The 16717-nt window shown below is 37.3% G+C and overlaps 1 protein-coding gene across 1 annotated transcript in view; it reads right to left on the reverse strand.

The window, feature by feature from the left end:
• Nucleotides 1–2316: 2316 nt before the first annotated feature.
• The window catches only part of RASGRP3 (RAS guanyl releasing protein 3), a 30027-nt gene continuing 15626 nt past the window's right edge, over nt 2317–16717 (reverse strand). The window contains exons 7-14 of the mRNA XM_026680818.2: nt 14863–14940; nt 13827–13940; nt 11986–12101; nt 9438–9585; nt 8383–8419; nt 6953–7078; nt 4688–5040; nt 2317–3465 (exon numbers count right to left, since the gene is read on the reverse strand). Of these exons, the coding sequence (XP_026536603.2) occupies nt 3457–3465; nt 4688–5040; nt 6953–7078; nt 8383–8419; nt 9438–9585; nt 11986–12101; nt 13827–13940; nt 14863–14940 (981 nt within the window). The 3' untranslated portion in view covers nt 2317–3456. The remainder of the gene's footprint in view (nt 3466–4687; nt 5041–6952; nt 7079–8382; nt 8420–9437; nt 9586–11985; nt 12102–13826; nt 13941–14862; nt 14941–16717) is intronic.

The raw sequence follows: 16717 nt of genomic DNA on the forward strand, positions 1-16717 counted from the left end.
CTCCCTTTGGCTTATTGGTCCTTAACATTACAAAAATAAATTGCTTTGTTTCTTTAGCGTGAGATGGAAGAAGCATCTTACAGTTGAAAGCTTGTTTTTAAGACTGTAAAAAGAATTGGATTGGTGGACAGTTCTGCAGTAAACAGAACTGGAGATGGGAAGAAAATATCCTGTATTTATCTCAAAGAGAAGCATTATCATCTAGCAGGAATTGATTGTCCTCTATTATTGATACTAAATTACTTCTGGCAGAACAATTTTAGAAAGCTGTGAGAATGGGAATGGCAGAAGAAAAACACTTAACCCATTCTGAAATATATTGGTTCACTTTACAGGGGCACCAACTAATTTTTCATCCAGGTTTGTATTGCATTCTTTGATTCATCAAGCCCATTTGTTCCACTTCATAGTTACCAAGTATGCATATTTTGAAGTCAATGTGCTAAAAGTGTATTGAGAATTCTGGCCACTAGATTCTGAAAATAAGATATTTATAGCTCAGTAAAAATAGTTCCTAAAAGCTCTGATATTTGCAGCATAAAATAGTTCACGGTTTTAAAAATCTCCACTAGGTGCTGCTCCTGATACACAACTTAAAAATACCTACCATCTTCTTGTTAATCATTGGATTAGAGGACGACGTGTTCCATATCACATATAGAAAGTTTTGCATATATGTCTTTAAATTTTTGTGGCAATTTAAAAAAAAAAAAAACAACTTCTGTGCATGGTACCAATAGTGCAAATAACATTTCAAGTAGTTTGGTATCTTGGAAATCTTTGCTGAAATTACTACTACTTAACATGGGTGAGGACACCGTTTTTAGAGATATATAAACATGTTAGGTGAATCAAAAACATATAAGACATTATAATAGTGAATTAACAGCTTGTACATTGTATTGTGCATATTGACCAATATGTCAACATATAAGAATTACAGAACAGCTAGCACAGGTAGGCAATGCCTGTGTAAGATATTTCAGTCTATAGGCAACTATGATGGCATGAAATCTTGACCCGGAAAGAAGTCTGCTATGTGAAAGTAACAAAAATTATTCTTGGTTGTGGAGCTCAGTTGAACTTTAAGCAGTTTTTCAATTCTTTGTTTTGTATGTATAGGTAGTCCTTGACTTACAACCACCATTGAGCCCCAAATTTCTATTGACACATTTCTTAAGTGAGTTTTGCCTCCTTTTACAACCTTTCTTGCCTCAGTTGTTAAGTGAATAGATGCAGTTGTTAAATTAGTAACATGGGTGTTAAGTGAACCTGGCTTCCCCACTGAATTTACTTGTCACAAGGTCGCAAAAGGGGATCACGTTACCTCCCCCCCCCCCGGGACATAAATATGAATCTTTGAATTTTGATCACGTGACTATGGGCACGCTGCAAAGGTTGCAAGTGTGAAAAATGGTCATAAGTCCCTTTTGTCAGTGCCGTTGTAACTTTGAACGGTCACTAAATGAACTGTTTTAAGTTGAGAAGTACCTGTACTAAAATAAGCAGGTTCAAAAAAAACAAACCAACAACCCTGTGTAGAGCTTGTCTCTCATTGATTGCACTTTCTTGATAATATCATGGAAAGTCTCTCTCTATATATATTGTACTCTAGGGAATTTCCACAGATATGCAAAGTGAATGTTAATTGGTACCTGACTGGTAGAAGGAAGATACGTATATAAAAAGGCTTCTCTTTAAACAGAATTGATGATTTATATGTTTCTATTCCTAACCCCCTCCAGTGGGAATTATGTAGTAACATACAGGCCCCTATCTAAATCCAAAATAAGTCACAATTATTCTGCCTGCAATAAATTTATTTCCCCCCAGAAATCATTATAATTTCAAAAAATAATCATGTATAGGCCTGTCTAAATGATGTATAAGAAATAATCTGTCAGTCGAGAGATGGTTAAAAAATGAAGTTGAAAAGTTAAGAAGCTAGACTTCTTTTTTTCCCCTCAGGAGTAGCTAAAATAATGAGAAGATACAAAACATCTAATTTTTAAATATCAATAGAGTAAGCACCATACTTTAGTTCCATACTTTTTTTGCTTTTTTTCCCATACTTTAGTTGTTTGCAAATAATGCAAAAATGTTGCATTTTTTTTTAAATGGATAAATCTTATGGATAATTTTAAGACCTAGGTTTATGAATTACATAATTTGGTGGAAGTAGTGAGAGATATTACAGAGAAATAGAATCTGCTAAATATTAATTTTAAAAAAGGTTCCCTTATATTTTGCAACATAGAATAAGTTATAAATTGAAGTCACTCCAGTTATTTGGATTTAAATAGGCAGAAATCCATATTGTCAAGGCACCGATTAATTTTATGTTTTTAAAACAGAAATAACTATTTTTGTGGCCATATCACATATTAATAATGTGGCAAGATTCTGTGCAATTTACAAGTTAGCCTACAGGATAATGTTTCAAGCAGATGCATGATTGCAGCTGGCCTCTTTCAAAGTTACAGTACTGAGCAAGATGACACATCAGAATGTTACTGAATCTCTAGGTAAGGATACTGATTCTGTCAACTCTGATTTTCATCAAATGTGCTGTAATAAAACATTTGCTATTTATGAAATCCAGTGTTTATTTCCAGTTTGCTAAAAGGTGTGAAAATCCCACAAAACTGCTCCAACAACCATGAAATTAAACATAATACTTGTTTACATCATTCTAGGAAACAGTGAAAGACCAACTTTTATTCTTCTTTCAGATTTCTTTAGCTTGGTGCTTTCCAGGTGTGGTTGGCTCTTAGCCATGCTGGGGACGATGGGAATTGTGAACTGCACTTGGCAGATATTAAGATTGAAGAAAGCTAGGCTAAATTACACCACCTAAACTCCACAATCTTTGTATGCCAAGTATATAATATGATTTCATCCAGTTCTGTGAATTAAATAGCAAGCACACATTGTGGATTATCACAAACTGAATATAAAAATTTAGATAGCTTCATACGTGTTGAGAAATAATTTTTTTAAAGAAAACCCTCAACCTAATGACTAATATGTGAATGTAGCCACTGGGGAACCTGAGCTCTTAGTTCCAGAAAGAAAATCAGCTTTCAGTTAATGGGAGATGTGGCAGGTTGACAAAATTTGGATCCAGGAATTTTGATAACTGATGCTTCGATAAGCCCATATGATTTTGGTAGTGATGGTTTTAGTAGTGATAGATTCAGAGCCAGGATTCTGTTGCTGGCAACAGAATTGCAGATGTTCTGCAGTTATAATGTTCCTTTGTTTTCCATCAGTGCAAGATTGATCAAATTATTTGTGTGACAAAATAAATAGTGTAGTCTTGTCATTAAGTGTCACCAGTGATAAAATCTGATGAATATAACGTTGGTATGAAGTTCAGCCATATCCAGGCGATTTATAAAATATCACACACTGTTTTCTTGAATTATCTTCTGACTGCAGATTTTCTGAAGCAAATCAACAAGCCTATAATAAATCAAAGGAAACAATTCTCAGTGTTTTGTTTAGAGGAGATTGATATACATACTTCAAGAAGAAAGACACAAAATCAGTATCACCAGGCTGAATTGTATCGGTTCAACATGCAGGGATTCTGTGCTTTAATCTACCTATATTGTATACTAATATTTATTTGCTGTTATGGATAAGAATATGGCTTCTTCACCTTGGCATGCTGATTTTCTGTCAGCAGAAAGCTTTTAACATGCAGCCATTTAGTCTGAAATGGGTGCATCAGGTGGCTTCTATTATACTATTTATTTCTGTACAATTTATAAGGCTGCTTAACTCCATAGTGGTTCTTGGCAGCATATGACACCGAAAATATATAGTGGCCTCATTTTGCTGTTAAAACAAGTGGGGTAAGAAATTTGAACCCTATAACATTCCATATTTCAGGAGCTTTAGGCAGAAACTTTCCTCTCCCACCAATACCGTAGCAACCAACCATTGGCAAAGAAGAACTACCATAATATGGCACCCACTGTCAGTTCCTACAGGCGGTCATGTATCAACTAACCCCTCTTGGCTCCACTAGTGATCATCAACAGTTATCACCACTGCTTTCTCACTCATGTGCCCCAATATGAAAAGTGATTGAGAAGGGTTTACATAATCTGATCCCTCCAGGATCGTTTAAAGCCCCAGCCTGACTGCCTACATAGTATTCAGCAATCTTTTCTACAAAGAGATGGTTGGAAAATGGATGAAAATTGTTCTGGACTGTTGAGTCCAGCAGTGACTTTCTGAGGAGAGGGCACACGCCACCTCTTTCAAAGACAGGTTCAACCATCACCTCACCTCACAGAGACTGACACTACCACATTAGATAGCCTTCAAACCAATCATTTTTATCTCGAGTATTGAGTTCTAAATATAAAATCTCTGCACATCATATGTAACACAGTGGCCAATCTCAAATACATTGTCATAATAGGGAGGATATACACAATAAACATACAATTCCATATATACATTACTTTATCTAATGGAAAAAAGTTCCTGAACTTATTTGGTTATTAAATTTATATGTCGCACTGATGTATATGGCGTGCCCACATATATATGTCACCAACAGGACATAATTTGCCCTGTAGTTTACAGTTGCAAAAACAGCATGTTAAAATTTATGGTGTACTGTGAAAGAAGGAACAGGGTTTTAAACCCTTAAGAATTTTATAGTACAAACCTTGACTTCCTGTCTTTCTAGAAGAGTCTCTGTTCCATTTTGATCCATCACACACACTGTTGTGTCCCTGTTGACTGGAATGTTAGACTTTTCATTCTCCCATTTTGCAAAACCTTTATTCTTTCCAGATTTACCATGGAACCTGGATTTCATTTTGGGGAAAGTGTGTGATCCTGAATCACCCCAACCTGGTTCATTCCACAGTGGTTCTGTCTGAGTTGCTTGACTAGTGGTTACCCGCTGGAGATGAACTGAAATCTTCTGAGAGCAGCCGGTTACAAGTGTGATTGCTCTGCTATCAAGATCCTGGTTTTGTGGGGTTACAGTGGGGAATTTAAATACTTCATCTTGTACTGCAATATAACAAAGTGCAAATCAATTAAGTCAATGTAAAGTACAAATGTGGAACAAATGTTGGCTAGATAGCAAATTAGTTTCAGCTAGGAAAAATGAAAACATCTCTGTAATTTGAAGTCTTTCAGAACTGGAAAGTATATACCGCACCTGTAATTTACACATTTTTCTTTGAGGAATGCATATACATTTCACATCCCACAATTTTGATGGAATTAAACACTATTTTAGTTCTCCCCATCATACTGGTAAATCAGAAAAGTTTTAATTATTTCCGCTATCTGGTTTATTCTAGAAGTGTGAGACCACAACTCTCAATATGTCAAAACCTACAATAAATAATCCTAGCGTATAGAGCATAGACTTGGGGAAGGCTGACCTACAATAACCAATAATTAAATGTGTGACATTTGATACATAAATCAAGAAACCTCCAAGTTGTCTGCTTAAAAATCAAACATTTAAATTCCTAGTAAGCAAATAATCCTACCAATTTCAAGACCAACTAATCTCAGTTAATACTTTTACAAAGAATATCTTTCTTTCAAAACCGTAAATAGGTCAATGCAGTCAATAGCAATAAATATCTTATGTTCAGCCATGATTTGCACTATCAATCTAGATAGCAAGCAGGCACATTTTGAAGCTTCACGTTGGCATCTATCTTATAGGGGGGGGGGGGAAACCCTGTTTTTTCAAACCCATGAAATGTTTTGCTATTTTTTGTTCTTTTCATTAAATTGGAAATCACATTTATTTCCTAACTAAAGCAAAGTTGCACAAGGAGATTTGTATTTCATACTTTTTCTAACTTATTTTCCACATCTGATAAAATCACATAAACTAAATCCAAATTTATAAACGCTTAATTAATAGGAAATTATCCTTAACATATCCTTTTAGGTTTCTTTAAGTATTTATATCTTCTGGGCAGATAGAGTTTCCTGAAAGAGGAAAAAATGAGAACTTAACTTTCTTGCCCCCCCCCCCCTTGAAATCATTTTGCTTCTTATCCAAGAAGCTTCTTCGGTTCTAAATGAGAAGTGAAGCATTTCTGAGGAAGAAAAAAACTCCAAGAAAGTCATGTTGCCTTTTGAAAAGCACCTTTGGGACACCTTTGACCTGGATAATTGAAACATTTTCCATGGAAGTGCATTCTACAGCAATGTTACCTGTCTATTATATGTAAGATGTTTCTAAGAGACTCTTCTGCAGATCTTAATGTCCGAAGAGTCTTAACATGAATTAATGTCTTAATACATATTAAGATGGCTTGACTCTCTCAGGGACTTCCTAACAAGGTAAGCCTTTCAAAGATAAATCCAGTGCTTTAAACCACCATTTATTTAACCTTTCCCAAAGAGATCTCTTCACACAGCAGATAACTACATTGGAAATTATTTAGGTAAACATAAGAAACACAAATAGTCAATTACTGTTGTGACATAATTGACCCTAAACAAAAATTGAACTCTTTGTTTCAGATACTGGGCCTGATTTCAGCATACCTGCAAGCAGCAACTACACAAATCCTTATATCGACAGCAGGAGTTCCATATGAAATGGGACAGTGATGATGAAACTTGTATGCAATCTCTAAAGGACTTTTGAGTTGTTGCCAAATACAGATGAGTGCTCTGGTATAGTAATGTATCCTTAGCCAGGAGTGGGAGAACTGGAATAATCAACTATGCAGATTGAGCCCAGGGAGGATATACCCCATTAAAATAATTTCAGGCTTTCTTTTGCAACTGTGCAAGCTAAATAAGAGGGCCATCTCAAATCATAACAAAAGCTCATTATTTCACAAGGACAATAATTAGTGCATTCGAGACACTCATTTCAAATACTGCTGAGGCATGAAAAGCATGGGTTAAACAATGAGCCATGAAATATGGTGTCATTTCTTACCTCCAGGCAGTGATGGACTATTGGGCAAAGAACCGTGACCACTATTCAGTGAAGTCCCCCTGGCAAATTTCCTACAAGCTAGAACTAGCAGATCTCTGCACTGTTTGTGGCAGTTGGCACCACAATCTGGAGTAAATCACCAGCAAAGGAATAAAAAATAGTTAGTTTTGGTAAACTGCTATTTCCAAAATGAGGCAGGCCAGCATAAAATTTGCATTTGTAAAACTTTTTCAAAACTCAAAAGTAAAAACCCTGGATAACTGATATTATACGCATGGCAACAGAACATGCAGTATGACACCGAAAGGGGTATTGGGAATATTCCTATGGCTATGACATAACAGCAGACATATTTGCTCTTTCCAACTTTTTGGCACTTATAATGCAGCTTGAATAGGTTGCCAAAATGATACAAATATTGCTATGGAGAAAGTATGTTTGGAATCTCATGGTTATGTACTGGAGCAGCATGTAATATGAAATGAAGAAGAAAACTGGTAGAAAAAAAAGATTAAAAACTGATTACTACCTCTTCAGTCCAAAAGTAAGAGTTCTACGCATAGATTTATTCCTTACTTTAAAATCTCTTTCTCACATTCCCACCTGTCTCAGAATATCAATTGCTTTCAAATAACCAATTTCTCAACTGGATAAGATCAGTTCATTTTCAGTATAAAAATATAAGCAAAATAGACAGCATTGCAAGGTAGTTAAAGTAAAGCATATTTGAATCCCAGTTAATTTAATGGGAGTTTAATGCCATTAAATGTTAGTAAGAGGAACCTGTAAAAATAGCAGACCAACATAAGTAGTCTGGCCTATCAGTATTTTGATTGCCGCAACTATTAGACCATATGACATCTGGCATGTTCTTTCCCCTCTAAAATGCATTTTCCCAATCCTGACTACCAGCTATTTCTGCTGGTCATGGCTCCTTTATACTGCCAGATGTAATGTATTCAAGCATTTTAAATCTCAGCTGCAGGCTGCTGTTAAGGGAAGCAGCACCGATTATTTATATATGTTGGGAAAATTAAATTATGCAGTATTCTGTATGGACTCTAAAGCTGAGCAGAAAGGATTATGCTCTAGTTCCTTAATAAGATTTATGGGCAAATGCATGGAAAATTGCCTGGAAAATTGCCAGGAGCATGGAAAATTGCAAAGAGGCAGGCAGGCAGGTGAGAATGCTCCATTTTTCTGCTTCTCCCAAAGAACTAGTGGTCAGGAGTGAACTATTAGTTAAAAGTTATATGTTTGCAGCAACAAAATTGGATGTAATTCAGAAGCGTAGCAGAGGAATAAGCATGCACAGGATGACATTTATTCAGATTAACCTGAATGCAAAAATGTATTGAATGGCATTTTGCCAGCAATCAAAAAAAAAATCAAACTCTAGAAATGAAGTGGCTATGCATGATTTACAGTACCTTTGCATTTGTAGCCTTGCTTGATTATACCCCAGAGCTGTAATTAAAGACAAAAGAAATAAAAAAGAAAGCCGGAAGGAACACAACCTCCTTATGAACGTAGTAACAATGGCTACAAAAGCACAAACAGGAAATTACTCCACTCAACACCCTTCCTGTTAGAAAGAACTATCCATTCAACTGTGAGACTTTGCCCACACATTCCATTGCCCACGAATGAACCAGCACAGAACTGATTCAACAGATCACACACAACTGTTTTCCCGGTGAATCAGCAGAAGATTCTTCACCAGAGCCTGTTTCTGCATTTCGGTTAAACCCATTTTCAGAGACCTTGATGCACCATAGAGTTTGGTTTTGCTACCCTGCAATAATATTAAAAATGGACACATACACACCCAACAAGATTGCAATCCTTTACTGACTTATCTGGAAGAAGGCACACTCAACTCGGGTGAAGCTTCCTCCTTTCAGTACTTATGTACAGGATTGCACCATTGAATTCTGTTATCTTTAACGATAAAACCCCCGAGTCTCCCTGATGGGGATGAAAGGCATTGTGCAATCATTCTGCTTCCCTCTTATTACTGTCTAGAACAGGGCTGTCAAACTCTCAGCCCACGGGCCCGAATGCATCACATGCTGGCCATGCCCCCGCCCGGTTTACCAAAGGGGAAAAAAGTCCCAATATGTCATGTCACGCGGCCATGACGACGAGAGTTTGACATCCCTGGTCTAGAAGTACTAGAAGATATCCAAGGTCCTTTCCAGCTCAATTCTGATTCAATCAGAAAAATGGAAAACAGCAATAGTGGAAAAACAGATAAACAAGTGAAGTAAAACCAGTTTCACCAACCATAAAACTACATGGAGACACACTCAGACAACAAACACCTGGCCTACTTTTTCGTATTATGTTTGTGCTCTCTCTGTGTGTGTGTGTGTGTGTATTGAACATTATTCAGGTTTTAAAATAGGGCAGGATCAAGTATGATGGTACTATTATTTACCCTTTAACCCATCTTAATCTTCCTATTCCACCACTGTATACTTACAAATCCAGCACAATGTTCACAGAAAGTTGGCTTAAGATAGGTCATCTCTTGGAAGTTATGTATAAAACCTGGTCCCATTTTACACTGTAGCTGTGATTTAGCTCTTAGAAAATATGCCATCATTTCTCCTTTGCTGATAAGACCATCCCTGTTTTTTTAAAAAAAGAACAATGTCAGGAAGGGAAGGGGAAATCAATCATCACCATGCTACAGAAAACAACAGAATTCAGGCTTTTTTTTCCAAAGAGGTTAATTTCTCCAATTTCTGAAAGGTGGTATTTCAACAAATATGGTTTCAAAACCTTCTGATTCTTTTTGGCCAAGTTCCAAGCAGAAATTTGCACAGGAACACTCCTGCTGGCAGAGCTTTGGACCCAACATTTGACATATTTCCCCCGCCACCACCCCTTAACAAGTTGATATGGGTAATGCTGACCGTGAATTACTTTTCCATATGTTTTCCTTGGGAGCTAATAGATTCAAGGTTCAGACTGTGATTCATTCATCCATTTGTATTAAATAATCTAAGAAAAGATACTGTAAAGCAAAATGGAAATACAGGTAGTCCGGACTTACATCCATTCATTTAGCAATGGTTCAAAGTTGCAATGGCACTGAAAAAAAGTGACTTTTGACCAGTGATGAGATTCAAATTTTTTTAGTACTGGTTCTGTGGGTGTGGCTTGGTGGGAGTAGCTTGGCTTGGTGGGCATGGCAGGGGAAGGATACTGTAAAATCTCCATTCCCTCCCTACTCCTGGGAGAAGGTTACTGCAAAATCCCTTTTGCTCCTCACTCCACTAACCTGCTTTCCAGCTCCGTTCTCCTCTGCAGGGCAACAAAAGAAGACCCAGCCAATCAGCTGGGACTTGGGAGACAGAGAATAGATGGGGGCGGGGCCAATCAGAGGTGGAATTTGCCAGTTCTCCAAACGATTCAAAATTTCCGCTACTGGTTTTCCAGAATTGGTCAGAACCTACTGAATACCACCTCTGCTTTTGACCAATCCTCACACTTATGACCATTGAAGAATCCCTACGGTCATTTGGTCAGAATTTAGATGCTTGGTACCCAGCATGTACTTACTACAGTTGTAGCATCCCAGGTTATGTGATCCCAATTTGCAACCTTCCAAGCCAGCTTCCGACAAGCCAAATTGAAGGGGGAAGATGAATTCGCTTAATGACAGTGTGATTCATTTAATAACTACAGTGATTTGCCAAACAACTGTGGCAAAAAAGATCATCACATTGGGCACAAGTCACTTAACAACTGCTTTGTTTAGCAACACAAATTCTGGTCTCAATGGTAGTCATAAGGTGAGGACTGCCTGTATAAGTCATCTGTCCCTTGGAGTATTGAGATGATGACTGAGAAAGAGAACGAGTAATACCAATCCTGACCATTATTGAAAAGCTGGAGGTAATTTAAAAGAAATAAATGTTGCAGGATCCAAGCTGGGTTGATCACTGGGATCAGAGGTTTAGTCTTCCAAGCTTTTGGACTGGTGTTGGAGCCCATCCTCAGGGAACTTCTCTCTAGTAGTCCAGGGGTCGCCAACCTTTTGGACCTCAGGGACCACCAAACTCATAATTTTAAATCCCGCGGACCACTAATATGAATTTAGACTGACGGTGGCTTGCTGACGTTGGTGAGAAAGTCAGTCCCATATTCCTGAGCTGCAGTAGTCACAGGACTGGCCCTTTGATCGTCCCAGAGCAGTTGCTCCTCCATCCACATGCACCGGCCTGCCATAGACTGGAGGAGCTGCTCCTGGATGACCAAAGGGCCAGTCCTGTGACTACTGCAGCTCAGGAATATGGGACCGACTTTCCCACCAATGTCAGCAAGCCACCCCAGGGAGGATTTCTCTCCCCCGCTGTTGGTCTTACCTTCCAGTTCCAGCTCGCATGGCTCTACTGAAGGTAAGGTTTGTGCTTGGCCAAAGGGTGGGGGCCAGCGGTTGGGCAGGTCATGTGGGTGGCACAGCCTTGTGTTCCCGTGCAGCCTGGATTAATTGTTTTGGGGGGAACATTTCTCTGAGGACCACCAAAATTTTCTTGCAGACCATCAGTGGTCCCTAGCCCACCAGTTGGCAACCACTGTACAAGAATGTGTATCCTGCAACATTATCTTAGGACTTGTATATTTGCCTTCCTTCATGAAATGAACACCGGTTTTTGAAAGTATATTCAGAATTAAGATTGCAAATTTGTACACATGTAATTCAGAAGATGCCTGATTGAGAAAATTAGGATTTACATTTGATAAATGTGCATGTAAGTGGCAGGGCCTAGCTGGCTTGGCTGAGTTCCAAGAAAGCTAAGCTAGGTATAGCAGGTTGGTAAGGAGATCACCAGGAAATACCAATGTTGAAAGTTACAATGGGACATAAAAAGAGCATCTTGGAGGAAGAAAGTATAAACTCCATCAAGCCTTAGAAAGCCAGAAACTGGCAGGTGGTGAAGGGGGGGAAGACTCAAGAATATAATTGCCCTTAAACACGAATAGGGTTGCATTGAAAATAATACCAAGAGCAGGACACTTACTGATCTTTGTCTAATACACAGAATGAGTCCAGAAAAGGAAAATTTGCTGCTATACTTTCAAAGTCTTCTTGTGAAATATAGCCATCACGGTCATGGTCATAATTCTTAAAAACAGACTGAAGATGCAAGGAAATAAGAAAAAGAGAAGAAAATGTCAAATGATTATAGACAACAAAGCAGAGGGCTGCATCCTAAAATAAACTATAAATAATATAGTTATTAATGCACTTAACAGCTGAATAAAAGGAAGTGCAGTAAGTTATTGTTATTATTAATATTAATATTCCATCTTTATCATTTTTATAAGCAACTAAAGGCGGTGAGCATCTCTAATACTTCTTGCTCCTATTTTCCCCACAACAGCAATCCTGTGAAGTGAGTTGGGCTGAGAGAGACTGACTGGTCCAAAGTCATCCAGCTGGTTTTCATGGCTAAGGTAAGACTAGGACTCATAATCCCCTGGTTTCTAGCCTGGTGCCTTAAACTACTAGAGCAAACTAGCTCTTTTATGCCTACCATAACTCATATAGAAATATAAAAAGACATGACAGCAGATAAAATTAGATAATTTTAGATCCTGGTCTAAAGAACTTTGAATATCACCCATACCTAAACTGTGCCATGAAATAAGGAACAAGAGAGTAAAACAGGAGACTCCATATGTTATAATATAGAATTCATTCACGTTATTTAATTCATTTTATTTATTGATTAAATTTACATGGCCTCCCATTTCACACAAGGTGACTAGGGCAGCAAATAATACAACCAACTATTAAAATCAAACACAAAAACCAATTAAAACAATTAAATTATTAAACAAGAAAAAGACTGAGAGAGGAATAATTAAATATGGAGCAATGCTAGGCAAATTCAATATAATTTGAGGCAAATTTATCCAGCCTTTACTCCAGCAGGCTCATCTATGCAACCTGCTCCCAATTCAACATCAAATTCCTAATCTGATGCCTTTGAAACTGAAATTTGGCAGGGGTCTTCCAGGAGCAGAGCTTTCTCGGGATGGTCTGGAATTTGGGAAAGTCACTTCCCAGAAAAAAAAAACTACCTAGATTCAACACTGCACTCTTTAGGCACTAAACCAAATTTAACTTCTGTTAGGGTATGCTACAATGCTGCATAGAGAAGCTACATGCAACTGTTTTGTCACCTAAGGTAAAACAGCCAAAGTTGGAATAGTCAGTGTTCTATTTTGAAAGTTCATTCTGAATTCCATTGTTGTTAATTGGTGGGACAGGAGCTTGACAAATGCATTAACCAAATGCCACATATTCTTCAGTAGGCAAATTGTGTGCCTCTATAATATTTAAGAGTCAGTTTGGTACAGTGGTTAAAGGCACCAGGCTAGAAAACAAATGACTGTAAGTTTTAGTCCTGTCTTAGGCATGAAGCCACCTTGGGCCAGTCACTCTGTTTCAGTTAGGAAAGAAATAATAGCAAAGCACTTCTGAGATCTTTCCAAGAATACCGCAAGGATTTGTCCAGGGAATCGCCAATAGTCGACCCTGACTTGAAGGTGTATATATGCATATGTGCGTATATATGCACATCGTGCGTAATGACATAAACTCTGGTTTTGTACATGAGATTTCAGATTTGGAAACTACTGAAAGCCCTGCTTGTTTGCGCATGACCTAACTTTTTTTTTATTTAATTAAGTGCTCTACGAAAGTAAAAGTTAATTTTACACCACTAATACAATTATAGTCAATTAAAAACTATTGAATATGGTGGAGTGAATTAGAGAATACAGAACATTCATGCATTCGTGAGATAGGTGAGAAGATAGGAAAATAAATTGGAATTCTACTGCCAATACTCACATCAACTAGCTTTTGGATATGTTTATTAATAATACTTGGGTCAGGCTTTGGTATTACACCAGATGCCCACTCAAGGGGTACTCCTGGCTTTGTAGGGGTTGTTGGAGAGGCAGGCTGTGATGAAAACAAAACAAAACAGAGAAGCATTTTTAAAATTTTCAGTATGAATGAAGTGCCAGGAGCAACTGATTTTCTGGAAGATTTCTGAAGAGCTTTTTTTTTAAGTACACACACAGAGAGACAGAGAGAAATACACACAAGCCAAAGTGACAAATTAAACAACTATATTTTGCATAATAGTTCTTTCCTATTCAGTCTCTACATTTGGGATGGGGCCACCAGGATCATCCAGTTTAACCTTCTGCCATGCACAGTAAAGCCAATTAAGGGGTCCCAAAGGTGCTCCAGGATGAGAAGCGAAATGTCTTAAAAGAAAAACCAGAAAGTCCAGTTGCCTCTTGAAAAAAAAACATCTTTGGGACAACCATGACCTGGATGGCTGAGAATCTCCATACACTTCCTTAAGGGGCTCTTGAAAATCTTCAGAGGTAAAGAACTCACAACATCTGCAGTTAGGTAGTTCCACTGTTGTACAGAGTCTACTGACAGGATTTTTACTTTACAGTTAAATAAAATCAAAGCACCTGCTACTTGTATCTATTATTTCTCTTTCTAGATTCTATGACCATGGAAATTCATATCTTCTTTCTTATGACAGTCTTTTATATGCTTAAACAGTGACATCATGTTTATAATACTTTTAAAAAGTGTCTTTTTAAATTAAGATATGCCTTAAGAAATTACATTTCTGAGATGTTACAGCAACAATCTCTAAAATATAAGGCTGATGTGGGAAGGTTGTGTGGGAGAATTCTTGCTCTACAGAATTAGTGAAATGAAATGAAATTCTCCTGCTTAGAGCTCTTAGAATTCGAAATCTAGATTTAAGGGGGCTCAGTATGCCCCTCTAGAAAAAATTCAAAAATACAATGAAAAAATAACAATAAAATAGTAGGATATGGCTGTATTTACTTACTGATTTAGATGTTCTAGGTTCTAGCACCAGTGAAAGCTTATAAATATCATCTTCTGTGTGGTAGAGATCCAGTGAAAGCTGAAAGTCAAATAAAAGTAAACATAGCATATATTAATTATTGCAACTAATCTAATACCTTAAAAAACATATATGTCACAATAAACTTTAATAGTTGTTTCAGTTATAGGAACACCACTCTTAAAAGAAGCAGTTGCGGACAGTTCGTCTCTTCCCACCCATGACCCATTTGCCGTCATTCAATGCATGAAACAAAATATAAATCTACAAAGTACGTTTGTAAATTTGACATACATTAATACTCCAGGAGGGAACCATGTCAAGAAACTGGGAGTTAGTTGTGCAGAAACTGATGTGCGTGTGTTTGTGTGTGATTTCAACTTAATAGTTGATCGTGTCATAATCACATGAGGCTTCTCACATCAGGCTTCTTCACGTTTGCAGGAGAGGAAAGTACTGCTGCCAAAACAAAAGCTGCTTTGTTGGCCAATCTCAGTAGTCATAAACAAGCTTTCCTTGTCAGCTTCCCATAAGCAAAGTCAACGGGGAAGCTAGCAGGAAATCAGAAGTCTTAATCATACAAGTCCTTGCTTAATGACCCCCTATGGTCTTCACTTAACGGCAACAACCAAGACTGCAATGTCTTGCTTTACAACCACATTGCTTAGCAATGAGTCCCATTTGCTGTCACAAGCTGAGAGCTACCTGTACAGCATTTACTCTGCTTCATGCCTCCCTATTTTTTTTTCTAACCTGAAGATTATCCTTGGCAATTTGATTGTGGGGGGAGAAAGAAAGAAGGCCCCCCAAATGTCAGCTTATTAGGTACAGTTGTTTCTATATATCTGGGTGGGAAGTATAGCCTGCTAATTTATTGGACTTTACATCTTTTGTGACATTTACTGCATCATTTTCAATGTGCCTTCCTTTTTTCTTTCTAGATGTTTACTTTCAAGAATAATTGTATGTCATCTCTGCCGACTTCAAGGTAAGGGATGTATGTATTAGGTAAGGAATACCTTGTCTCCTTACAGAATTTACAAAGGATTTAGGTAGCCCCATTTTCTGTTTGTAATTTTCATTTGTTTTCTACTACTTCTTTCATTTATTTCCCCAATGCCTCCCCCCCAACCAGAAGCCTATTTTAACAAGACATTAATGAATAAATCAGAGAGGCCAGACTTGAAGGACTATAAGATGTCTCACCCTACTGTAAGGCTCAATAGAAAAACAATGGCACATAGTTATCCTAAACATCTAAAGAAATTAAGGAAAACATATTGGAAATTATAAATGTCAGAAAGGACCTGGAGTCTGATAAACTAGCGGGGTATATATGGCTTCTGCTCAGAAACATAGAAACAATTCCATATAATAAAATAGCACTTGAGGCCTTTTAACCCTCTGACTCTGATCAAAACGCCAGATACTCTTGGGATGAAAAGTACCTCTCTTACCTCTCACCTAGTTTTAAAATGCATCTTTAAAAACACATTTCCTGAGTTAGTTTCAATCTGAAATTTTCTAAAAGATTGTAGTTCACATATGTTCATTCAACTGTAAAAACAACTGGGGCTTTCCAGGCATTTGCATATTTTCGGAACAGGTCAATTAAGAATGAGATATAATAAGACAACTCTAAAAGTAATTTGTTCCTTCTGGTCTTTCTGTCAATGATCTGAGCTTGAACACCTTTCACTAAGAATTGGCAAAGTCATAAATAAAATACTGTTCATTTTGTGCATGTATGTATGTAGGTGTGTATATACACATATGTACATATACACACACATTTATATATACTGTATATATATATATATATATATATATATATATA

Source organism: Notechis scutatus, chromosome 1, assembly GCF_049901735.1.
Source record: "Notechis scutatus isolate UNSWTSFEM ecotype Mainland chromosome 1, rNotScu1.2, whole genome shotgun sequence".
NCBI lineage: Eukaryota > Metazoa > Chordata > Lepidosauria > Squamata > Elapidae > Notechis > Notechis scutatus.